This window comes from Rhipicephalus sanguineus, chromosome 10 (assembly GCF_013339695.2).
Source record: "Rhipicephalus sanguineus isolate Rsan-2018 chromosome 10, BIME_Rsan_1.4, whole genome shotgun sequence".
Classification (NCBI taxonomy): domain Eukaryota; kingdom Metazoa; phylum Arthropoda; class Arachnida; order Ixodida; family Ixodidae; genus Rhipicephalus; species Rhipicephalus sanguineus.
The window spans coordinates 47,613,751-47,640,864 of NC_051185.1; the positions used below are offsets into that span (position 1 = coordinate 47,613,751).

Genomic DNA, 27,114 nt, shown 5'->3' on the forward strand with positions numbered 1-27,114 from the left:
GTGCCTAATCGACATAAATAACTAACATTAAATTATATTTACAAATTTGTTAAACCTAAAGATGGGTGCAAAGTTCTTATGGTAGAACTTAGAGAAAATAGGGCTCAAAAAACAACATGCTTAAAGTTATTCTGTTACTAACGCCACAGTTTAGTAGCGGCCGCACACGACGAATGCGATCAGTCCCAGTCCTTTCTCAACGCTGACGCCATTGCTGAAGGTATCGTGAAATTTCGGCCGGCGCCTTTGTGGCATATTTGCCGTGAAAACGGTGCTTAACCGCGTCTTTCTTTTTGTGACAGTGTTCGCGAGCAACTTCAGGTTAGCCAACCATGCAGAACGAGGCCGGAGAATACGTCGATCTGTACATTCCCCGCAAGTGGTGAGTGCACGTGTTCTATCCTCATCAGCCGGCCGCTCATGTAACTTGTTGCGTTGTCCTCTGAATTCCCTACTGTGAACGCTAGAACTGAGATTTGATTTTCGAAAAACCATTTTGCAGCTCCACGAGCAACCGCATCATCCACGCCAAGGACCATGCTTCCATCCAGATCAACTTGGCAATTGTAAGTTGCTTGCAGCATTTTTTGCGACACGCTTTGAATAGGCATCTACACATGGGAGCGTGTTCTACAGTATGTTGATTATGGAACTGTAAGCACTGCGTGCTGTGGTGCTGGGTTAGTCGTGGGCGCACCAACCGCGGTAACTTGGTGTCAGTGGTGTTGCGCTACGAAACACGACGTCGCGGGTTCGTCTCCCGACCAGGGCGCCGCATTTCAACGGGGGTAGAATGCTAGAACAACCGTGCGCTTTGCTTTGCTTATGGTGAGTTTTGTATTGCAAAGAACCGTATGTGGTCAAAATCAGTTCTCAACCACCCAATACTGCGCGCTTCGTATTTATGTGGCGTCGGCGCGTCAGACCAGATAATTAAATCATTTGTTTTCTCATACTTGTGAACGGCTGGTGTTAGGCACTAGACACGGTGGGTAGCGTTACCTTGTACAGTCAGCGTAATAAGTTTCAGAACCACGAGGCGTTAGAAACGGCTGAATATTTCCGCTGCTTCGGCAGGCCTGCAGTCATGAATTTTGATTTCCGGCCTGTTCTAGAACGCGTTAACATGTAGTACTCTGCATTTCGACCGAATAGTCACAAATTCTTGGGAAATTCTAAGTTTTCTCAGACCTAGTCGTCTTCATAAACATTTGACGCCGACTGTACGCGTTAGAGATGAGTAATTTAATTTGTGTTCATGACAGTAATGTTGTGAGTACTTACCAGCTAATAGGGTGCATTGCTAACAGGGAATTATAAGAAAATTTTTTTCTTTTTAAACCATGTTACCTAGTCGCCATTTGTATATTTGTATTCCAGGTAGATGAGCAGTCCGGCCGTGCGACCGGGGAAACAACGGCCTACGCCATCTGCGGTGCCATCCGCCGCATGGTGAGTTTAGTATTGCAAATGATCTGCATAAGCTCTTAGCCCTTGTTCACACTGGTGATTGACAGAGGTTGCATGGTGTGAAATTCGTGCCGCCTAGCGGGACCCACCTGTTGTCACGTTGGAGTGTCTCGTGATCAGTGTGATTCACATCTACTCGCACCACCATTGGCTCATAAAACAAACTTTGCGACTGCAGAGATAGAAGCAACTCTATTCACGGCACAACGAGGTTGTTGAAATTAACGTGCCAGTGCTTTGAAGTGGCCATTTGCTTGCTACAACCGTTTCGGTCCAGTTAATCAGTGGTGTCGCCTCACCACTGTAGCTCCCTGCTTAGTGTTGCACCTTTTGTGCCCGTGCAACTCTAAGCAAGCACTAAACAATTTAGCCGGCAGAAATAACTTCCCATGGGGCGAATTTTGATGGACTGCGGATAATTGTGCCAAATTTATGGAACCTATAATTGATACCCTGCAGCAAAAACGACTCTCTGGTTGTGTGTTGATCTGGGCATTTTATAGTGCGAGTCATCATAAGTAGTGTTGTAATTATCTGTTTATTCTCCAGTCTGTTGTGTTGCATTTTTTGTACGAGAAATTTGATCACTGCAAAGATTTATTGCTAAATAGTGCCCACGCTTTAGTTTCCAGCATCTGCAATTTGTGTCATATCAGCATAATTTTTACTCTGAACACTCACACGAGAGCCAACATTACCTTTAGCGACCAGATTTGCAGTGACATGATGCGGTGATCACGAGCAATCGCTCATAGCAGTCATTATACTAAAAAAAAAAACAATGTCGTCTTTTAACCCATGAGTACTTTAGATTGTCCCTTTTAAACATGTTTTCACAGACTAGTCCAGCTGTACAAACTTTTTGCTGCTGGAATGTCTTAGGGGTTTATGCATTTACACCTTTCATCCATCTACGGTGCTTTACACAATTGGTACACTCTTTTACGTTGAACACGTGCAAATATTATGCCAGTGATACCTTTGTGTGCACATTTTTCTTATAAGCTGCTACTACCGCATGCCCCTTCTTTCGTGGTGCTATAATTGTTCCAAAACAGCTGCGTATTTGTTCCTTCAGTGCTTAAAGGCAGAGCACATGGATAGGCACACAAAATAAACTGCACGCTATCAAGCCGTGACTTGGTAATTGGCCGCCAGTATCAAAGTCACGCCGCACAGAAGTAACACTTACCAGGCTAAGAACAGGGCATACACACAGTACGCACACATACTTTTTGTCCAGTGGCGGTCCACCTTTGTGTGAGAGATGTGGTGAAGCACTCACTGTGCTTCACATTTTTAATCCAGTGTAAAGAACTAGACACGCTTAGAAAACGACTTTCCATTACCCTGCCGACAACAACTACCATTTCACCCATCAATGTTCATCGGTAGGGAACCGGTTTTTATTTTTAAACATCAGTCACTGTTCGTGTTTTTGAAAAAAGTCCGTAGCTTTCACGTCGTATACCCAGGCAATCCGTAGCACGACCTCTGAAAAGAGGTTGTTGCTGCGGTAGCTACATTAGAGAAAGCACCTGCCCCCCTGCCTTTGGACTCAAAGGCCTTGAGGAGGCATTCATGCTATTTTTCCCATCTCTCACTTGTAGATACTACGCTCACTTGTAATTCATTCCATACCCACAGACCACATCACGTATCACTGCCACAATTTTATACTCTATACACACCTTTTACGCTTCTATATAGCGCGCGATTTTAGGCCTCTATACAGCGATTATACACCCTGTTATCGTAATCATGGGTCATCGCTAACACCACATAAATGACATGGCACTCTTTGGCCATCCATGGCCCTTGCGCCACAACACTTCACTCATCATCAACGTATTTGTTCCGTGGGATCACCAGAGGGAAAGAGATACGTGCTCACCTGCCCCAGTTTATTTAGGTGCGTGCTTCAGCACATGCCACAATTACCTTCCCCTTTCCCACAGAGGGGCCCTGCGACACTTTTTTAAGATAGGTGAGGAAACACTGCTGATTGGTAGTCGAGGCTCCCGAGAACACGCGAGCCAAACATAATGCAGTATGCAGCGTAGAATTTGCAATTAATTCTTAAAGCTAGCTGAAAATCGCATCCTCTTCTCTCGACAAATGATGCCATGTACCCAAAGTCACCACCAGGCCCGTGGCCAGGAATTTTTCTCGGGGGGGGGGGGGGGGGGGGGGGGGGGGGGGGCTGGTCACCGCTATTGGCTGATCTGAACATTTTGAGCTCAACCGTTGCCGTGGTCACCACGGGATGCTGCCACATGTTTTTGTGCGTGCTCATGATCACACTGAAAGTCAGCCGTGCATTTGAAGAAAAAAAAAAGTGTTCCAGGTCATGACGTGCGCTGACAAAGGGCCGCACCTTCTTTTCCCCCTTGTAATCCCCCTCCCTGCGTGGCTTTCAGTGCACTCACTGGTATGAGGGGGAGAAAGCGCTTGAAGCATTCGATACGTCCCTGTAACTCTGCTTGTACTTGGTGGATTCAAAAAATTTTTGCGCCATGCGATTCGTGAAGCGTCATACGTTACTAGCGAGACTATTTCATTATAACTTAGAAAAGTGTTGCATGGCCCATTTAAAATAGTAATGAGGCGCTAGAACTCTGCACAAAATAACAAGAGACCTGTATGCGCCACAAGAGACCAGTGCGCACTGTTCTTTCATAACTGTGGGGGAGAGAATATAGATTTAATTTAGCCACAACTTGCTAAGGCATAGTATTACGATGTATTGGTTGAACAGCAGTCCTTTTCACGATGTCGAGCTGAATGAACCATAAAGAAGCCCTGCCTTGTTGATGTTGCTTCACGAGTAAAATTTACACCAAAGTTGTGCGCTATCATAAGTGGAGTGATTATAGCCATGGACATAGCCAATGAGCTGTGTTCACACTGTCGCCTTTCTCCCAAGCAGAGCTTCCATTGTAATAGTGAATCCAGTTTAGAGCAGACAGGTTGTCTCGGTCACCGTTTTCTATATCGATGGAATTTATTTTTGGCATAGGTTTCGAAGCCAGAAAAATTATTCTAAAGTTAGTTTCCTGGAAGAAAAAAAAATTGATTTGCCTAAAAACACTTATGCATATTTTAGCTGACAGGCATTGGAGTACTTTGCAGATATTTTGAAAAGAGGAAAAACGTCCCATCTTTACTGCAGAGTTTCCTGCGGACTTTAAAGCACAGCTTTTGTGTGTATTTATTTGCTGCCTCTGGCGAGATATATCTATAACTTTTTAGCAGAGTGTTCTTTACCTCCTACTGTGCAAATCAGTTCACATATTCTTGAAGTACAAATAGCTGCATTGACAGGGTTTGTCTGATGAGCAAAGAGAAGCAGTGTGCTGTTGACTTGGCTGCGAGATGGTGAAGCCAGGCAAACATGCCATCACCATCCACTCTCTCCACTAGGAGCATTGCACTAGCCGCTGATAGCACGAGCCTTGTGCATACTAACGCCAGTGTTCAGCGCAAGGTGCCTAGCTATTGTTGAGTTGTTGACAGACATTTAAAATTTCTCAAGAGTTGTAGCTAATTGTGTGAGCATGCCGCTGCTTTACTAGTGAATAACAATATTGAAATGAAAAATGTCACTGCAGCCAACATCTTGACAAGAAAGCTTCATCAAGGCTGCTGCCTTGATGAAGACAGCATTTGCTACCTTGATGACAACGGAGGTCCTATCGCAACAGCAGCTTCAAGAACAATTTTTGTTTGACCATTTCTAAACTCCATTTTCCTATGAATTGTTCTGCGTTATCCGAAAGTAAGGAAGTACTAGCCCAGACACCCACGAGTGAGGTGACACATTAGCACAAGCGCGCTCGTGTGCACCTGTCCTCTGTTATGGGTGTCTCTCAGCGCTGGTACTTCGTTATTGCAAGATTAACTAACTTGTTACCTGAATTGTTACTGGGATGTTTTTGGCCACATGTTTACCGGGCCCATAAAAAATGGCAGCAATATTTGCCGCGTGATCGTGACATTGACATGAACACGCATCCACTTTTAAGGAGGCCATAAAAAGGGATAAGTCTTTGGCAAGCCCTACTATAAGACCATCTTGATTACTGTTCATCTTGAATGCTTTTTGCCACCTGTGTTATTGACGTTGCAACAACCTTTTTTGTTTGGCAGGGGGAGTCTGACGACTGCATAACGCGGTTGGCGCAGAAGGATGGCTATATTCCAAAGTAAGGATGACATTGTCAAGGTGGTGCAGTGCAAGTCTTACACAATTTTTTTTTCCTGTTGCAGGGACTACTGATGGGAGCTCATAAATAAACATTGGTGACCACCATGGCAGTGTATTTTGTGTGTGATTTCATTTTCGGATGGCGGTTTTCGAGTCACTGTACACCTCCCCGCATCGACTTCCTCCGTGGCGGAAGCCGCTATTCTGGCCGCTATTAGCCAAAATTTCGGGAATTTGGGCAATATTTAATACTGCGTCACTGCAACATAATACTGCAGCGACTCATCGCACACAGAAAGCGTTTGGGCGTTGTGAAACTGGGACTTTGTACTATATATTTTCTTTCAGCTGGTTTGTCACCGCAATAGTCTGCACTTGCGCGGCTGTTTGAGGACCACATTCTGCGCACACTTCATCGTGAAAGAAGGCGCTTAATTTGCTTTCGTGTTTAATGACGAACGTAAACTTCCTGCAGGAGAGAATAAACTGGAGATAACAAGGAGAACATAGCAGGTATGCATGTAGTAAATGGCTAGCTCATGCTAACGCATTTGTACCCTTCATACCCTTCCTTCTATTTCGTGCGTTCGATTTGTTTTACTAGGCTGCCTCCCACGCTCTGCTGTTTCAAGCCTTTTCGTGCCAAGCTGAATGTGGCCGCGGTACCAAAAGTAAAAAATTACGTAATTCGTGTCTCGTTCACTTGGTGTACACGAAAATTGGCATGGAGGGGCACGAATGTATGCCTAACATGGCCGATACGTCGTGACGTCACTAACTTGAAATTTTTTCCATTTGTGTAACGACTAACAATAATGTGTGGCGCGCAAACCCACTTTCTTCGGCCAGAATTAATTCTGACGATTTGTCCCCATCAGGTGATAAAACGTGGATGTCACCAATACCGGTATGTCAACATGTAAGACTTACCCATACATTTTGAAGAACCGACCGTATAGGTAAAATGTATGCGAAAAAATACATGAAAAGAAAGCAGAGTCCCTTAAGCGATTCGCCTGAGACTGCTCGAAAGCCATCTTCCTTTTAGTCAATCGATGCATTTATCCTCTCCGAAAGCTTTCTGCACATAACGTGACTTCGGACTGCCCACGGGATCGAAGGCATTGCAAGCTTTCTGCACCTCACCTTGTTTTACATTGCCTCCGTGATCGGCTCCAGATCACGGAAGCAATAAATGCAAAGCGACCATATGATTTGATGGCGTCACAAATACGTCACGGTGACGTCATCACGTGATTTTTGTGCGTCACTCGTGTTCGCGGTGCGGGACGCCGACGGTCAATTCTCTGGTTTGAGGAGGCATCTAAGGCTTCTTCTGCCTTAAAAGAAAAGAAAAACGAAGGTAAATGAAATGATAGTGCAACATCGTGTATGCCTCACTTAATGTTACGAGCGATCGCCCGAAAACAAACGTGATTCTCAGCTCAGAGCAGCTGATTGCACGCGTCAGCGGCACAAAAGAGGCTTGCTTTGCCCGCCTGGTCATCGCTTTATATTTATTAAAGATATGACCAGACGCGCTGTTTAAGTACTCCAGAGTTTCAGCATGAAAGCGTGGTGGGCGCTATATTGAGCTCATCAGGAAAAAGCTGGAAATTGTGGTCGGGTGTCCTGTTGACGCACACTCAATTGCCGCGGAAACAATTGTATTTTATGTAACTACTCGTTCATCTTTTTGTAAAGTCTCTGAACCGCGCGAATGCTACCGAGAACCGTGAAAACATCTGAAGTTGAGAATGAGTTGTTTGAAACTTCATGTCGTATGGTGAAGAATTGAAGCAATGCACGCATCTCGCACGAACGTTTCATACTGACGTTCAGCGATCCCTGTAGACAGAAACAAGACCGACGCATGAGTGCACGCAGCTGTCTCCGAAACACCTAGTATATATATACATATATATATATATATATATATATATATATATATATATATATATATATATATATATATATATATATATATATATATTATCGCATGTTGCACTTTTTTCAGGCTAGGTACAGAACACATCTCTGTAATTGAACAATTTTCTGAAGTGATTGACAGATTACACTTGCATATTCTTAAATTTCTTACCATGTTTTCGTTCAGGCAGCTATTTTACGTTTACAGCAAGAATGGGATTATTTGTAACTTTATTTCTTGATATCTGGATATTTGTAAAGCATTTTCTATATTGCGCCTGTTATGCAAAAACTTGTGGAATAAGGTTCGTTTACCTGGCATTGCTTTTCTTTCAAATGTTTGCGCGCGGTGAGCCTTGCTGTACGCTACCTCAGAAGCAAAAATAAGCAAACAGTATTGCGGTCGTATGGCTGTCTCTACTCTTTCTTTTGTTTCCCTTACGTCTTCCCGGTGTGCTTTGTCTATAATAAAGTGCTAGGGGAGGCTAACAAATTGTCTAATGAAGCGGTGTATACATATGGCTAGCAATAATCCACTGGCGACCATGAGTAAAAAGCTCGTAGCGTGAAGCGGTCACCGCGCGTGTAATTTACTTTTTTATTACTCGTAATTCTTGCATGCGTGGTGATATTCCCGATTACCCGTGAGAACAAGTTCTTTTCGTTCTTTCCTGGGTGATTGTTTTGCGCGTTTTTACGCACGCACCAACGTTCTCGAACTCTATCACCGGAACTAGGCCACGCTGATGCCGATTGACACGTTTTTTTTTTTTTTTTTTGCAATCTGTTGTTGCCCTAGCACTAACACAACGCTTAAAGATGGATAAGCGCCATTCCGCACCGCATTATAAAAATTAAAGGGCCAGTAAAAAGCCGAGAGGTCCGAAAAATTGCAATGAAAAGAAATATGCGCACTTCTGCTATGTGAACATGCTGCCGCAAGAATTTTGCGAGTACGTGCTATAATAAGGAAGTTACAGGGGTTATAACATCCGTTTCAGCTGGTTTCAAATTTTCGCGCGGCCTCGCCACCCTTCTCCGCCACAGGGAGGGGAAGGCGTAGCCCGTCGTCGTGACTCCGCCCACTTAGGTAACGTTACACGACGTCAGCAATTAACGTCATCGACGAGCTCGATCAGTCGCAATGCACTTCAGCTTTCTGCGGCTCCTGGGTGTTTATTTTTTACATTGTCGCACGTGCTCCCTAACTTGACGGGCAGTTTTCGGCTCTTCGGTATTTTTAAACCTTTGTGACAGTTCACAATGCAGCAGGAATGCGTGCTCGTTTTTCAAGACGACGAAGGGGCGCGAGAGAAAATCGTGGAGAACCCTGCTTGCCGCGCGTGCAATGGGAAAACCAAGCAAGCGCGACCCGTCCGAGCTAAAGCCCCTATAGCCCCTATACCTTCGGTATAGGGGCTTTAGCTCGGTATACGCCTTGTGCACCGCCTTTAGAGGCGCCACTGATAGCCACCTAGCGGGCGCCGCCGACAGTACTTGCGGGAAGCCGAGCAGACGACAGCGCTTTGCACAGCTTTGCTGTGAGGAGATGAATGAAGTTCGCGGCTGCTATTTCCCCTTCGTGCGAGTGCCAGACAACTAATTCTGCACTGGCAGCTGCAGGAAAGGCACGGGCCTTTACGAAAGTGGACTTGTGCACGATGTTTGTCACGAACGAGCGCTTAACTAAGCGCACGTCGCCGATTTCGAATGACGGCATGAAAGCCTGGCGCCGACGGTTCGTGCGCGACAGAGCGCGCGCATCGAAAAAACAAGTATAAAAAGGCGCCGGGAGCGCGCCCGCGCGCCTGTTACCCTCTCCGCAGAAGACGCCACCGACACAGCCAACGAACGCGAAAGATCGGGATATTCGAGAAAGCAAAGCCGAGCCAGCGGCGCCGTCTGATTCCGCAGACGAATCGGTGAGAGGATCTCGCCCTTTCCCTAGCTTTCGCTGTGCTACGCACAGACGAATCATACGCACCTTCCCGAACCCAGGCGCGAGCCGATACAGGCAATGCAAGCAATGCAAGCGCAGCAAGCGTGCGGGGGCAGAGTCAGTCAGTGAGGAGTTAGTCGGCGAAGAAGTTATGTTGTTGTAGTGATAGCATCGTTCGCTCGACCGCAGAAGACGTGTTGTTTGATGATCTAGTGCTGTGAGTTAAGTATCAAGAGATGACAGTGACAAGTTTTGAAGAGGGTCGCCGAGAAGACATGTGATGACCGACTGCGGAGGAGAACGAACGTCCGCGTGGAGTGAATCGTCATGCCGGTGAAGATCAAAGGTGCGTCGCGCAGACCAGCGTAACAAGATCCAGCTATGTGGTGCAGCTGGTGGTGAACATCCGCTTTGTTTTGTTTACAAAGGTGACGTCTCAATCACTTCTTGTTCTTTCTGAAGTCAACTATTGCTGCATTTCTGTTTCTGTAAATAATAAATATAGAACTTAGCTTGTAATAGCGCGGTACATGTACCGCGCTAGTACAAGCTAAGTTCATGGATGACCAACTCGCCCGAACTACAACACTTCTGAAATATAGAACGTTTGAGCGAAGTGCCCTGCACAGCGGTCGAACTGAACCAACGCATGCTCAGGCTGATAACTTTGGTCGTCTACCAGTGTCAACATGATCGAGTGCATCCAGCGAGCACCGATATGGCAGAACGAAAGCATGAAGCGACGTGTTAACCCGCACAATGACGAAGCGGCTCGTCTTTGCCAACGAACAGCGGCGATCCATTGCTTCCGTCGCTCTTGATCAGGAGGCCTTGCGGTAAGTGAGTAAAACCGTGTTCCGGGCGCGTTTTTGTAGGTGTTTGAGCACTCCACTCCACAGCAATTGTTATTCGACATCCCTTGAAGTTTCGGCCACCACACATACGACGAACGTTGCTTATTAAATGCGAAGCATTTCTTAGCGAACTTCTGCGAGTTTGAGCGTATCTATCTATCTATCTAGCCGCCTACGACTTTGTGCTCTCCTGGCCGTTTCGTTAATCGGATGTATACCAAAATTGGTATGGAATAACATGACCATATCACGAACATAAATGACAGGTCATAACATGAAAATCATGACAGGCATGTCATGAACAGCATGATTTACATTCCACGGCCTTGGGGCTCTTGCGGCCATTCTGTTAATTTCATATATACCAAAACTGGTATGACGTGACAAGAGTTCATAGCGAACATAATGACCGGTCCTAACGTGCAAATCATGAGACGCATGTCATGTGCGGCATGATTTACATGACATAGTCTCGGGGCGCTCGCGGCCGTTTAAATGAATGGATATATACGAAAACTGGTATGACGAGACATTTCGACATGACGAACATAACTGACACGTGGTAACATGAAAATCATGACACGCGTGTCATGCACGTCATGATTTACATGCCACGCTCATGACGCATTCGCGGCCGTTTCGCTAGTTTGATATATACCAAAATTGGTATTGCGCGATGTGACTGTATGAAGAACATGAATAACAGGTGGTAATATTAAAACCATGACATGCATGTCATGTATGTCGTGATTTACATGCCACGCTCATGGTGCATTCGCGGGCGTTTCACTAGCTTGATATACGCCAAAATTGGTATTGCGTGACGCGCCTCTATGACGAACGTAAATTAGAGGTGGTAACATGAAAACCATGACATGCATGTCATGTATGTCATGATTTACATGCCACGCTCATGGTGCATTCGCGGGCGTTTCACTAGCTTGATATACGCCAAACTTAATATTGCGTGACGCGCCTCTATGACGAACGTAAATTAGAGGTGGTAACATGAAAACCATGACATGCATTTCATGTATGTCATGATTTACATGCCACGCTCATGGTGCATTCGCGGGCGTTTCAGTAGCTTGATATACGCCAAAATTGGTATTGCATGACGCGCCTCTATGACGAACGTAAATTAGGGGTGGTAACATGAAAACCATGACATGCATGTCATGTATGTCATGATTTACATGCCACGCTCATGGTGCATTCGCGGGCGTTTCGCGGGCTTGATATACACCAAAATTGGTATGGCGCGACGCGACTGTATGACGAACGTAAATTAGAGGTGGTAACATGAAAATCATGACATGCGTGTCATGTACGACATGATTTACAGGCACGCTCATGGTGCGCTCGTGGCCGTTTCGCTAGATTGATATGCACCAAAATTGGTATTGCGCGATGTGACTGTATCAAGAACATGAATAACAGGTGGTAACATGAAAACCATGACATGCATGTCATGATTTACATGCCACGCTCATGGTGCATTCGCGGACGTTTCACTAGCTTGATATACGCCAAAATTGGTATTGCCGCCTGTACGACGAACGTAAATGAGAGGTGGTAACATGAAAATCGTGACAGGCAAGTCATGTGCGACATGATTTACATGCCGCGCTCATGATGTGCTCGCGGCCGCTTCGCTCGCTTGATATACACCAAAATTGCTATTGCGCAACGTGACTGTATGACAAACACATATGACAGGTGGTAACTTGAAATTATGATATGCATATTGTCACGTGGTCGTGACGTCGACGAAGACAGCAGTCGGCGTTTGCAGAATGAAACTGTTTATTTGGCCGAACTTGTGGCCGGGAAAATGAGAACTAGAACTACAGCAATACACGCTGCACAATGATAGCGGCGAACAGGGCGTCGTCCGTCGATCAACTGACAAGCAGTCAAGCGCGTCGGCTTTTATACAGGCGCTATCGAACTTTCCAGCGATATCGCTGGTGGCGGCGTTATCTCTCGACAAAGCTGAAACATTCTCGTGCGGCGCGCAATCTTAACAGATTGTTCCAAAACAATCGCGAAGCTTCCTACACATCACGGCGAGGCCTGCGCAGCGCGTTGCCCACAGTCTTTGTGGGTGAAGCTTACACTCATGAAATATAAGACTCGCGGCAATGCCCCCCTCTGAAAAAGCATCGTCCCGATGCTTAAAAACAGAACATGAATACATGCAATACTAAAGAAAACTAATAAAGAAAGCAAACATTAGAGTCCTCAGGTGCGCTAACGAGCATAGTACGGTTTAAGGCGCACCACATGCACGACCTCGGGTCGAGCTCGGCGCCTCTGGGAGTTCGTGATGCCGTCGGGGACAACCTCGTAGTCGAGTGCGCCGAGACGTCGAAGTACCCTGTACGGTCCGAAGTATCGTCGAAGAAGCTTCTCGCTCAGTCCGCGTCGTCGTATTGGCGTCCAGACCCAGACACGGTCGCCGGGCTGGTACTCGACGAAGCGTCGTCGAAGATTGTAGCGACGGCTGTCGGTGTGCTGCTGGGTCTTGATGCGCAGGCGGGCCAGCTGTCGAGCTTCTTCGGCACGTTGTAAGTAAGCGGCGGCGTCGACATTTTCTTCGTCGGTGACGTTGGGTAACATGGCGTCGAGCGTCGTCGCCGGGCTCCTTCCGTAGACCAACTTGTACGGCGTCATCTGCGTCGTTTCTTGGACGGCCGTGTTGTAAGCGAAGGTCACGTACGGAAGGACGGCGTCCCACGTCTTGTGCTCAACGTCGACGTACATGGCGAGCATGTCGGCGATGGTCTTATTTAGACGCTCGGTGAGGCCATTGGTCTGCGGGTGGTAGGCGGTGGTGCGGCGGTGGCTCGTCTCGCTGTACTTCAAGATCGCCTGAGTTAGGTCCGCAGTAAAGGCGGTACCTCTGTCTGTGATAAGGACCTCTGGGGCGCCATGACGCATGACGATGTTCTCCACGAAGAACTTGGCTACCTCGGAGGCACTGCCTTTGGGCAAGGCCTTTGTCTCGGCGTAGCGGGTGAGGTAGTCAGTCGCTACGACAATCCACTTGTTGCCGGAAGCCGACGTCGGGAACGGCCCCAGTAGGTCCATCCCGATTTGCTGGAACGGCCGGTGCGGTGGTTCGATTGGCTGCAGAAGTCCCGCTGGCTTAGTCGGCGGTGTCTTCCGTCGCTGGCAATCTCGGCAAGTCTTGACGTAGTGGGCGACGTCGGCAGCAAGGCGTGGCCAGTAGTATTTTTCCTGTATTCTGGCGAGCGTGCGGGAAACACCGAGGTGTCCAGCCGTCGGGTCGTCGTGTAGGGCCTGGAGGACTTCTGGTCGCAATGATGAGCGCACGACAAGAAGGTAGTCCGTTCGCAGTGGCGAGAAGTTCTTTTTCAGGAGAACGCCGTTCCGTAAGAAAAACGATGGCAGTCCTCGCTTGAATATCCTCGGAACAACGGCAGTCTTGCACTCGAGGTACTCAATAAGGCCCCCCAGTTCCGCGTCAGCCCGTTGCCTTTCGGCGAAGTCGTCGGCACTTATAGTTCCGAGGAAGCAGTCATCGTCGTCGTCTTGCGGCGGCGCGTCGACGGGGGCACGAGACAGGCAGTCGGCGTCAGAGTGTTTTCGTCCGGACTTGTACACGACGGTAATGTCGAATTCTTGAAGCCTTAGACTCCATCGTGCGAGACGACCTGAAGGGTCCTTCAAGTTAGCTAGCCAACATAAGGCGTGATGGTCACTGACAACTTTGAAGGGCCTGCCATAGAGGTAGGGGCGAAACTTTGACGTAGCCCAGAGGATGGCAAGGCATTCCTTTTCTGTTGTGGAATAGTTTGCTTCTGCCTTGGATAGTGACCGGCTAGTATAACTGATAACCCTTTCAAGCCCGTGAGTCTTTTGTACAAGGACGGCACCGAGTCCTACGCTGCTTGCGTCGGTGTGTATTTCCGTATCGGCGCAATCGTCGAAATGCGCAAGTATGGGTGGCGTTTGCAGGCGTCGTTTAAGTTCTTGAAAGGCTTGCACTTGCGCCGTTTCCCACCTGAATTCCACGTTATTCTTCGTGAGAAGCGTCAGTGGTTCGGCGATACGTGAAAAGTTTTTGACGAAGCGTCTGTAATAGGCGCATAAGCCGAGAAATCGGCGCACGGCCTTCTTGTCGGTGGGTGGCGCGAAGTCGGCGATGGCAGCTGTTTTCCGCGGGTCTGGGCGCACTCCAGACTCAGACCCAGAAACAAGAGCTCTTCGTACGCGAATCGGCACTTTTCTGGCTTCAGGGTAAGTCCAGAGGCCTTGATTGCTTGAAGTACTGCCTCAAGCCGCCGGAGATGCTCGTCGAAGGTCGAGGAAAATACGACGACGTCGTCCAAATACACAAGGCACGTCTGCCACTTCAATCCGGCCAGTACGGTGTCCATGACACGCTGGAACGTCGCAGGTGCCGAGCAAAGACCGAAAGGCATGACCTTGAACTCAAAGAGGCCGTCGGGTGTTATAAAGGCAGTCTTTTCTCGGTCTCTCTCGTCGACTTCGATTTGCCAGTAGCCGGTTTTGAGGTCCATCGACGAAAAGTACGTCGCGTTGTGAAGTCGATCCAGGGTGTCGTCTATTCGTGGGAGGGGGTACACGTCCTTCTTCGTGATTTTGTTCAGGCGCCGATAATCAACGCAGAAGCGCAGTGTCCCGTCCTTCTTCTTCACTAACACCACGGGTGACGCCCACGGACTCTTGGACGGCTGGATGATGTTGTCACGTAGCATCTCGTCGACTTGTTTCTTTATCGCGTCGCGCTCTCGAGTCGAAACTCTGTAGGGGCTCTGACGGAGGGGCCTCGCACTTTCCTCCGTTATAATTCGGTGTTTCGCCACCGGACTTTGTCGAATTCGTGATGACGACGAGAAGCAGTCCTTGTATTGCAGGAGCAGGGTTTTCAGCTGGTCTTGCTTGACCTTCGGGAGGCTCTGGTTGACGTTGAAATCTGGTTCGGGACCTCGATTCGTTGAAGCAGGTTCGGCAGCATCGAAGAGGGCGAAAGCATTGCTGGCGGCCACACATTCGTCGATGTAGGCGACCGTCGTACCAGTGTTGAGGTGCCTATATTCGTGGCTGAAATTTGTCAGCACTACCTTTGCTTTACCGTCACGCAGTTCGGCTATACCTCTTGCGACGCAAATTTGACGATTCAAGAGTAGTTGCTGATCGCCCTCGATGACGCCTTCAATGTTCGCAGGTTTTTCGGTTCCAACGGAAATAATGACACTGGAGCGCGGCGGAACGGTCACCTGCTCTTCTATCACGTTCAATGCATGGTTCCCTGGCGTCGCGTGGGGCGGGAGCGCTTTGTCTGAGGTTAGCGTTATCGACTCAGACCTCAGGTCGATGACGGCGCCGTGGTCACTTAGGAAGTCCATTCCAAGTATCACATCCCTAGAGCAATTTTGTAGGATTACAAAGCTCGCAGGATAAGTCCGGTTATTGATGGTGACTCTCGCCGTGCAGACACCAATCGGCGTTATCAGGTGGCCTCCAGCTGTCCGGATTTCGGGTCCACTCCAAGCGGTCTTTACTTTCTTCAGCTTGGTGGCGAATCGTCCACTGAAGACAGAATAGTCGGCTCCGGTGTCGACGAGAGCTGTGACGCTGTGGCCGTCGATAAGAACGTCGAGGTCGCTAGTTCGTCGTCTCGCGTTGCAGTTAGGTCGTGGCGTGGGGTCACGGCTGCGTCGGTGTGTTCCGCTGCTTCCATTTTGCGTCGTCGGGTCTTCTTCAGTCCACGAGATTTCGTCGTCAGGGGTCTGTCTGGTTCGCGTCGTGTTCTGAAGGTTTCGTCGCGGCGTCGTCGTCGGCGGCGGAGGATCTTCGGTAGTTCGTCGTACAGCAACCGCACCTCCATCGGTTGCTGCCCTTAGTTTTCCGGATACGGGCTAGGCGACCGGCCCCGGTTTGGGCCAGTGTACGGCCGGCGGTGCGGTGACATGTAGCGGCCGGGCGACGGCGAGCGGGAAGGTCGTCGTTCTTGCCACTGTGTTCCGGTGAGGTAGTCGTTGATGTCGCGCGGCCGTTCGCCTGGCTACGGGCGCGGCGCGTTGATAGCGAATCCGCGTAGTCCCAGCTGTCGGTACTGGCAGCGGCGGTACGTGTGGCCGGCCTCTCCGCAGTGGTAGCAGAGCGGGCGGTTGTCGGGGGCACGCCAGACATCGGTCTTCCTCGGGGTGTTGCGCTGGCCGACAGGTGGTCGGTAGGGCGTCGGTGGCGGCGGCGGCGTCTGGCGACGGTACTGCGGCGGTGTGGCGTCTTGGCGGGGGCGTGGAGGAGGAGCATGACGGCGGGCTGCAGCAGCATAGCTGATAGCTTGCGGCTGCGGCTGTGCTAGCTGAGGCGCGCCGAGTGAATGCTGGATCTCCTGGCGCACGACGTCGGCGATGGACTCTACTTGAGGTTGCGACGGAGGTAGAATTTTTCGCAACTCCTCTTGCACGATTGCTCGAATCGTCTCACGCAGGTCGGCGGGTCCTAGGGCTTGAACGTCGGCGTAGCTTGTAGCCGAGAAGCTGCGGTTGTATTGCCGCGTTCGCATCTCAAGCGTTTTCTCGATCGTGGAAGCCTCCGATGCAAATTCAGCGACCGTCTTCGGCGGGTTCCTTATCAATCCAGCGAAGAGTTCCTGTTTGACACCCCGCATGAGGAACCTCACTTTCTTCTCTTCGGGCATACTTGGGTCGGCGTGTCGAAACAGGCGATTCATCTCTTCCGTGTAGACGGCAATATTTTCATTGGGTAGCTGCACACGGGTCTCCAGCATAGCCGCGGCCCGTTCCTTGCGGACCACGCTCGTGAACGTGCTTAGGAACGTCGTCCGAAAGAGATCCCATGTTTGTAGGGCGGATTCTCGGTTCTCGAACCACGTCCTCGCGGCGTCTTCTAGATAGAAGTATACGTGGCGCAGCTTGTCCTCGCAGTTCCAGTTATTAAATGTTGAGACCCTTTCGAAGGTCTCGAACCAAGTCTCGGGGTCTTCACATGGCGAACCACGGAACGTCGGCGGCTCCCTGGGTGGCTGCATCACGATCGCCGTAGGGGGCACTGCGTCAGTCATCGTCTCGGCGGTCGATGTGACGGTCTTCGGCTGCCTGGCGTTTTCGGGAAGGAGCCCGTACTCTGGTCGTAGTCCCTTCTGCCGGCGGCTGGTTCGAGGATCCGGTTTGTCCTTAGAGTCGTCTTCTTCGCGGCTTGGGCTTGGGTCAGCGCTCCGCGGTGGCGTCCGGATCATGAAGCAGCACCTCCACCAGATGTCACGTGGTCGTGACGTCGACGAAGACAGCAGTCGGCGTTTGCAGAATGAAACTGTTTATTTGGCCGAACTTGTGGCCGGGAAAATGAGAACTAGAACTACAGCAATACACGCTGTACAATGATAGCGGCGAACAGGGCGTCGTCCGTCGATCAACTGACAAGCAGTCAAGCGCGTCGGCTTTTATACAGGCGCTATCGAACTTTCCAGCGATACCGCTGGTGGCGGCGTTATCTCTCGACAAAGCTGGAACATTCTCGTGCGGCGCGCAATCTTAACAGATTGTTCCAAAACAATCGCGAAGCTTCCTACACATCACGGCGAGGCCTGCGCAGCGCGTTGCCCACAGTCTTTGTGGGTGAAGCTTACACTCATGAAATATAAGACTCGCGGCAATATCATTTACGGCATGTTTTACATGCCCCGCTCATTGTCCGATCGCGGCCGTTTCGCTTGTTTGATATACACCAAAATTGGTATTGTGCGATGTGACTGTATGACGAACATAAATGACAGGTCCTAACATGCGAATTATGTTATGTATGTCATGTACGGTATGATATACATGACACTGTTATGGCGCTTCCGGCCGTTTAGATAACTGGATATATGCCAAAATTGGTATGGCATGACAGGAGTGCGTGATGAACATAAATGACCGGTCATGCAGTGTATATACCAGAATATACGTTTCATTGACATGGTATATACCACACTGTGCATGCACGCGCGCATGGCAAACATGCTATATATGGCGAACTAGGTGCCATGGCATGAATGATTTCATTTGGGTCAAAAATAAACAAAGCGATGTATGCAGCTATTTTCTGGCTGCTTCGCATTACATCGATTCCCACAGTGCGTGCGATCTGCCGGATTTTTCAATTTGCAACCACACATGCTGCTCAGCATTTTCCACCTTTCCCTGAAGGTCGACGCAAGGACTTGACGTCGCGCCGTGGTCAACTTAAATGTATAAACGCCCTGCTAAAAGGTGGCAAGCGACAGGATGAGAACGATAGAATGGTGATGCGTGAACGTAAACGTAGGCGTCTTCGGAAGACATGTTGAGGGGAGAAGTGAGCTGTCTCAGAGGCGTTGGTGCTTTGTACTGAGCCTTGTTTCACTACGGAAACGTGAACAACGCGGAAACACACGTACAACGACGTAGGAAACCACGGCGGCCGTCTGCTTGCTTTCCCGAGAGCAGTGATTGAGTTCGCCGCCTATACACCAATTTCACAAGGAGGCTGCCATTTTTAAAGCACTCCACCGCCGCAGCGCCGTCTATCGTCTGCGACGTTTCGCCGCCCTTCCGGTGTGTGGGGTTCGGCGGCGGTGTATGCAGCGTATGCGCTCGGTTCACAAGGTATTGCTGTTCTTCGCGGTACACGGGCAAAACAGGGCAACGCTTTTCGAGTGTAAAGGCGCTGATAAATAATCGCTAAGCTTTCAGCTTCAAAATGGCTGAAACAGCAAGCAGCGGCGGCCCACGAGACGTTCCCGCAGCAGCGCCGACGATGAGAATAATGCCAATGCAATTCTTAAGCAGCTTGTGTAAATTGGTAATTGCTTTGTATGTTTTGTTATAGCTGGCCAGGTGAGGTTCTTGGAATAATCACTATAAAAGGGCGTTAACATTTAGGACAACTGTCGAAGTATAATCGGAGAAACGTAAATGGAGACGAGCGAACACGTAGGTCATTGTCCGGCTGCGCGCTAGGTGCGCGCATTAGTGTTTAAGATGGCTCCCAGGTTTCCGTGCCGTGATTATTCAAGTTCAACGTAACTCTAATCCCTAACAGACCATTTTGGTTCCGCTTGGCACGTTGCAATACAATGTTCACGGAACGACAGGAGCACAAACACCGATGCCTGTGTTTATTCGTGTCGCCGTCGTAGCTTGTGGCCTCTGATCCTTGCACAGGATAAGGAAGAGAAGTACGACGTGTGAGCTCAAAATTCGGCGTAGAAACAACACCGATGATAAAATAAAAATAAGCCTGTTGCACATCTGGAAGCGTGGCATGGCGTAAGTTCGCTTCGGCGCGAGCCGCCGCCACTAGCGATACGCCGAAAGGGCGCTCGTTTTTGGTAACATTATTGTCGATTTGTTTTCTGGCGAGTATTTCAGAAGCATTACGACGAGCGCACGTGTCCAGGTAACGACCTGGCTTTAACGAACGTGGGCCGACTATTCACGACACCCAGGCTGCCGCGCGAAAAAAAAAAAGTGCGGTTGTCATAACGCTACCCCAGTTATCGTCACAAAATTGACAAGTCGAGAAAGAACGTGTTCTCGACGAAACGTTAGATACGCTTACCTACGCCAAAGAACACATGTCGTGCGGGCCTTTCTGTCATGTAGATTGAAAAGTGCTCATTCAATAATCTCGAAATTGCACGCACTAAGATGGAACATTTTCTAGCCGCAGGCATTGTAAATCATGTGCTGTAGCATATCAGAGAGGTTCATGAGAACGACTCTTGGCCAAACATTTTGTGTATTAATCGTCAGTCTTGACATTGGTTCTCTTTGGTGTAGATGATAAAGTGTACCAGCACCCAAGCACAATCACAAGCTGGTGTGGTGACTTGGACAAATGGCCATAAGTGCAGACACCACATATAATAATATACTACTTGTCGGAGAAGAAGGCGTGCGACCTGAGAGAAGCGAAGTCATTTAAAAACATTGTGCACTTCGCATGCCTTGGCTGACAGTGTTTCAGGCTTCCGTAGCTGTTGCCGCAGCCAAACACAACGCAGTGGTAGCTTGTCGACCTGTTTTCGTCAGACATTTCGATTTGCGACAGCACAATTGTTTCAGCGCGTCGAAAAATGGAAACACGCTGACCTCTCACGCACCACGCAGTGCAAAACTCGGGAATCCGCACACACCAGCGGCAGCGGTCAGCCGAGGTGGAGAGAGAGAAAGCGGTGAAAATACACCGGTTCGAGGCTACGCTCTTCCTCTCCGTGAAAACGGTCTATATAGGTATAGGTGCTTTAACGGGTCTTGCACGGCAGCGCCGCGGCGCGGAAGTTCACCGCATAAGGCCCTCGCTCCTCCCATGTATTCGCGCGGCGCTTTGAACACTCTCCTATTCTAGGTCACTCTGATTCTCAACGCGAGAGAGGTCCGCTTCTCGCTGTATGCAATAGTTTTGAGCAAGAAGAAAAGATGCAAAATTCACTTTCATGGGACCTAGTAAGGCACTTTGCTAAAAGAGACAACGCTTTGCTGAAAAGCTTATTCATTCATCATCGGTATCGCGTTTTAAAGACATATTTACGGTGTTGGTAGCGGAAAGCCGCATGCTTGAGTTGTGAAACTATGGCGGTAGAAGATGATATGGATTAATACCGTTTCCGGTTGAGTGGTTTCAACGACACACGCTCTTGTTCACTGACGTTCTCGGCCTCTTGGCTAAGATCGTATGTAACCTGTCATCGCTTCGCAAACAGTATGTACCGTTGTGGTTCAGATTGTGGTCATTGTGGTCTTGGCTGTGTTAGTTGGTCGCTGACGTTTCAGGGCGTCCTTGGGCTGGCGGGCGCCCATCATGGCAAGCCAGCCACCGAAGAAGGCGTGAGCCTTCGATGTCGTTGTCCCTGAGAGGGCAAGTCCCGAAGACGTCGTTGACGCGACGTCTTCAATAGTAGGAATCGAAGAAGTATACTGCGTTCAACACTTCGGAGGCCGGAACTACCAAGTTACCGTCAACAGTGAAGCCGCTCTGGCTCAAATCGTGGACGCGTCGCACCTCAACATCCGAGGAGAACGCGTCGCCATTGTGCCGCTGGGCCCTCAAGTAACACAGGTCACCGTTCTCTTTCTGCCGTGCCGCGTCCCCAGTGAGGCCCTCGCCCAGGCGTTGTCTCCTTACGGGAAGGTGCTCCACATTACCAGAGGACTTATGGGGTCGCGCCCGACTGTGACCACTGGGACGCGGTACGTCCGCATGGAAATGAAATCGTCGTCCCCTGTGCCAAACTACCTGAGGGTGGCAGGTCGCCGAGTGACCTGTGACTACAAAGGTATTCAGCGCGTGTGTCGACGCTGTGGAGAAAGTGGCCACTTCAGGATGAACTGCACGGCGCCGTTTTGCGGGAGGTGCGGCACCTATGGCCACGACGGAAAGGGCTGCTCCCTTCCGTGCCGTCGTTGTGGAGACCCCCATGCCACCGTCGCCTGCACCATCCGAAGATCGTACTCAGAGGCAGCCTCTAAGGACTTCCCGCCGCTTCAACCCGAGACGCCAGCTACGGACAAAGGCGAGGTCCCACCGACACCTGTCCCAGGCCCTGCCCAAGATCAAAACCCACAGGACGCGACGCCACATCCCACGCCCGCTGCGTACCCGGTTAGCCCAGACCTGGCCAGCGCTACCACGGTCGATGATCAGGTGTGCGTCTCGCGCCGACCGGTCATCACCATCGAACGACATGCCGGCACTTCGCTCCACAGCGTATCTGCTGGGCGGACACACGCCGACGACAGCGTGACGTCCGACATTAATCACGCGGCCTCCCCATCGTCTGCGAATCCTCCTACCATCGAGGAGTCTCCGTCTACAGACGACAGCGTGACGTCCAACGCTAGTCACGCGGCGTCCTCATCGTCTGCGAATCCTCCTACCATCTAGGAGTCTTCGTCTACAGCTGACGGAACCATCCACATTGAAGACTCAGACAGCTCTTCAAGTGAGACGCCGCTGCAAATGACGAAGACGCTACTCCCAGCGACGTCAGCCGGGAAAGTGTCGACGTTCTAGTGCCCCCCTCCGTTCAAAGTTCCAGCATCAAGCGTCACCGAGTTTCCAGCAGCGACTCGGAAACCCATAGCCGTGACAGAAGTCCCTTGCGGACACCAACGCGACCCCGGAAGCCCCGCGCCTCCGGTGCGTCGCCCGGCCGCAAGAAATGACTGAACTGCTTGCGGGGCGCGTTCACCCGCTCCCGCGCCCATTGAAGGTACTTCTGCCTTTCCGTCACTTACTCTGTATCCTTATCTTCTCTTTCATCATGGCTCTCACTTTAAAAGTCATTACATTTAATGTTCATGGTTTCCGCAACCCTCAAAAACAGGCTGAAATTATAAATATTGCGCGTTCAGCATCTTGTGACCTACTTTTTCTGCAGGAAACTAACTTTTTCAAACTCTCAGATGTTCTGACATTCAAACGCGCATTTAACATTGATTGTTACTTTTTGTTCGCTAGCACGCGTTCGACCGGCGTCGGAGTTATTGCTTTTAACCGCAGCCTTCTGCGTGACCACCATGTCACTTTCGATGCCTTTGGACGCGTGCTGGCGTTCGACTGCACGTTTTTTTCTTTGCGCATCAGATTTGTTGGCGTCTATGGGCCGGCGGTGTCCGCAAACTCTGCCGCATTTTTTCGCTCCCTTGACACTTACCTTTTAAATTCTCGACATTTGGTACTTTTAGGAGATTTCAACTGTGTCTTAGACTCCCACACTGACGTCCGAGGTCCAGGTCGAGGCCGGTCTAACTGGAATGCCAAAGAACTTGAGCGTCTCGTACATCAGTTGTCACTGACAGATGTATATGACCGTACGTATGGCGGGAGGTATGTTTATACTTGGCGTCGCGCGACGTCGAGCAGTCGACTTGATCGAGCATATGTATCCCCCGGCCTCATGGCCTTTGTACGCAATGTTGAGGTGCTGTCACTACCACCTACGCCCGTGTATATAAGTGACCACCGCCCGGTTGCGCTGACCTTACACCTGCCTGCGGGGACGCCGGCGGTTCAGAGGCCATGGCGTCTGGATTGCCGCGTCCTTCAAGACTTTCAGACGGCCCAAGGTTTGTCCCGAGCACTACACGCATCACTTATTGGCGCAAATCTCACTGACTGGGATCATCTGAAAGAACAATGGCGTCACCATTGCAGTGCGTCGGGCAGGGCACTTCGTGCTCGTGTGACGCAGGACGCCAACGTTTTAATGCAGAAAATCCGCATTGCCCACCGGGACCCATGCCCCTCTCCCGTCATGCGTGCATGGCAAGCAGAGCTAGTAGACAGGTACCAGCGTATCATGCGCGCCTCTTCACTCTCAGCGGCAGCTTGGCGATGTAGACGTGCGCCATGTGCACACTCTGAGGTCCTCCGGTATGCACGCCGGGCGCTCATCCGTCCGTGCGGCTCGCCTGCTCACACGCTGCGCCCTATAGCTCCTGCTGCTACTGGCTCACGCGACTTCCAGGCTTTCACGCGCCACTTTGAATTTATGGCTCAGTCAGCTACTAGCGTAAGTTCTGTCGCAGGGGGTTCTTTGCACTCCCTCCTACAAGATTTACCCCGTTTCTCCAACTCGGATTCTGACACTCTCCTATCGCCACCATCGGATTCTGAAATCAAAGATGCCTTAAATGCAATGAAAAAGGGTTCGGCCCTTAAACCCGATGGCCTCCCCGTCGAGTTCTACATCGAGTTTTGGCCCATTATTGGCCCATTTATGTCACGTGTCATCAGGCGCTGTTTCCACGATCTTTCCCTCCAGCACTCTTTCCGTAGCGGCCGTATCACACTTATACCCAAGAAAGACTCCCAATCCATGCGACCCGAAGATTGGCGCCCCATCACCCTTCTCAATGCGGATTACAAACTCCAGGCTAACATTCTGGTACGCCGCATCAGTCCGTCTCTTCCATCGCTAATAGCTCCCCATAAAGTCTGTTCCATTCCAGGCCGCGACATTCATAGTCATACCTGGCTCACGCGTGACATAATACAGTACACCACTGGACGATGCGCCCAGGGGTTACTGGTTTCCTTAGATCAGGAAAAAGCTTTTGACTTCGTTGAACATACCTATTTATTCAACGTCTTACAATCATTCGGTTTTCCTGACAAGTTCATTCGCCTCATTCGTGCTATGTACGCTAACTCCGAGAGTACCCTTTTCCTAGATTCGCGCGAGAGCCGCCCATTCCAGGTTACACGAGGAGTCCGTCCGGGTTGTCCTCTCTCCCCCGTCTTATTCGTCCTTGCCTTAGAGCCCTTTTTAAAGGCTATCGAACGAGATCCACAGATTCGTGGCTTACCCCTTCCTGGCCGCACTGAAGTTAAAGTAACTGCCTATGCCGATGATATTACTCTGTACATACACAACGAACAGTCACTGCAGCATGTCCTGAATGCCTTTTCCCATTTCGGTGGGATTTCCAGTACTCGTTTAAACTTGTCAAAAAGTCAGTATTTCTTCATTGGAAACCCTGCCGGACGTATGAACATCACGTTGCCTTTGCAATGGTCCCCCACCATGGAGATACTAGATGTCACTTATAATGCTTTCGGTATACACGAAAATATCTGGGCATCTGTTATACAATCTCTAACAGAAAACATAGACGCTGCTAAGCACTTCGATTTTCCCCTTTTAGAACGTCGGTACTTGTCGCAATCGGTTTACCTCGGCAAATTTTGGTACTTATGCCACACCGTCAAACCCCCGCTCCGCGTTTCACAGAAAGTTCAGCGTTTAATCACCTCGTTCTTTTGGTCTGGTGGTACGGAATTATTATCGCGCCCCACGTTAGCGCAACCGCGCAGCCGAGGAGGCTTCGCGTTCCCCGACGTGGCCGTTACGGCTTCCATTCTGTCCCTCCGCACTTTATTGCGCCTTTTAAATAATGATGGTACGCCTGCGCAGACACTCGCACGTTACTACTTGGGCCCATCCCTGCGTGTCCTAGTGCCCGCTGGTCCTTTCAATTGTGGTCCGCAGTCCTCTCATTTACCGACTGTGTATCGTGCCCTCCTAGCCTTCCACCGCCGTCTAGAGACTACATGCCCCGAGATCGATGTAGCCGAAGCGAAAGTAGTGGACACAATGGCCGCCCTAGTGCAGCCTTTAGTACCCCGACACCGGCAAGCGGTAATGAGTCGCCCGTGGAAGCACATGACCGCAGCGGCGTTGCCGGGTCACCTTCGTGACTTCGTTTGGCGGTGGGGCTGGGGCTTGCTCCCCACTCGAGATCGGCTGCAACGATGGCAGGTGGTACGCAGCTCCACTTGTCCGAACTGCGTCATGGTTGAGACCAACCGGCATGCGACGATCGAATGCGTCGTCGCCCGACTTTTTTGACGTGCGGTCCATGCTGGTTTTCGTGGACAAGGTGTCCGAGGGTTCGTGTCTGGCGGCGGGTTCCCACGAGGGCGCTTCGCGGCACTTTTACTAGTTGCCGGCCTGTTCAGCCTTTGGCGCAATCGCTGCGAAGCCGTCGCTGGGAATTGCCGTCGACGTGCGTTATGGCCGATATTGGGGCGCATGAGGCGTGAGATCCTCGCGTTCCTCTCTGAGGAGCTTTTCTTCTTGGGGGAGCGCGAGTTTCTGCGCCATTGGTCATGCCCTTTTGTCGGCGTTGAGCGTGATCGAGTTCAACTTATTTTTCGGCCGACATGGTGCTAGGCCGCACCGTCAGTTCGGAGTTTATGTGCTTGTCTTCTCGACCTTTTGATCTGTGTTCGCTACCTTGATATCTCATGTCCTAGTGAATCTACCACCACGGTGATGTGCACGATGGAAGAGAATGGTCACCCGCCCATTTACCCTTTTACCCTATTCCCTATTGTGTCATTTGTGAGCTATGTTCGTTTGTTGTTATGTTGATCAGACTTCTGCTGTTCGCCCTATGTGAAAGTGTCAGTTTTTGTGATGTACAATTGTCAAAATGTGAATGTGTCCCTGAACACTGATATGTCACGCAGGATGTATGCTCTGTACGTAGTGTAAATAAATTTTTTCTAAACAGATGGATAAGCTCCATTCCGCACCGCATTATAAAAATGAAAGGGCCAGTAAAAAGCCGAGAGGTCCGAAAAATTGCATTGAAGAGAAATATGCGCACTTTTGCTATGTGAACATGCTGCCGCAAGAATTTTGCGAGTACGTGCTATAATAAGGAAGTTACAGGGGTTATAACATGGTCCCTGACGTGGAACACGCAGGGACGTCAACAGGAGTGTGATCCTGTTGACGTCCCTGCGTGTTCCACGTCAGGGACGTCCACCTCAACAAGCCATGGCGCCTTCAACGTCGTGGACGCCTTCGAAGGCCCAAGCCTTCGATGTTGTTGTCCCTGCGGGGACTAGTCCGGAGACCGTCGTCGACGCGACGGCCTCAATAGTTGGCCTCTCCGAGGTACACTGTGTTCAGCATATGGGAGGCATGAACTTCCAAGTCACCGTCAAGAGCATGGCTTCCATGACTCTGATCGTCGACGCTGGCTACCTGACCATCGGTGGCGAGCGTATTCCCGTCGTTCCTGTTGGCCCGCAGGTAACTAACGTCGCCTGCCTATTCCTGCCGTCCTTCGTCCCCAACGAAGTCCTCGTCCAGGCTCTGTCCCCATACGGCAAGGTGCTATATGTAAACGCAGGCTTCATGAGCGCACGACGCGGAG

The 27,114-nt window shown here is 50.1% G+C and overlaps 1 protein-coding gene across 2 annotated transcripts; it reads left to right on the plus strand.

The window, feature by feature from the left end:
- Window positions 1–166: 166 nt before the first annotated feature.
- On the plus strand, window positions 167–5,782 carry LOC119371821 (40S ribosomal protein S21). Of its 2 annotated transcripts, XM_037642283.2 has the most exons (6): window positions 167–220; window positions 303–382; window positions 503–566; window positions 1,381–1,452; window positions 5,620–5,675; window positions 5,740–5,782. In XM_037642283.2, the coding sequence occupies exons 2-6, from the start codon at window positions 333–335 to the stop codon at window positions 5,747–5,749; spliced, it is 252 nt and encodes an 83-aa protein (XP_037498211.1). In that variant the 5' UTR covers window positions 167–220; window positions 303–332; the 3' UTR covers window positions 5,750–5,782. The 2 variants fall into 2 exon arrangements, with proteins under 2 accessions (XP_037498211.1, XP_049275603.1); XM_049419646.1 differs by having other exon boundaries at window positions 196–382.
- The last annotated feature ends 21,332 nt before the right edge of the window (window positions 5,783–27,114 follow it).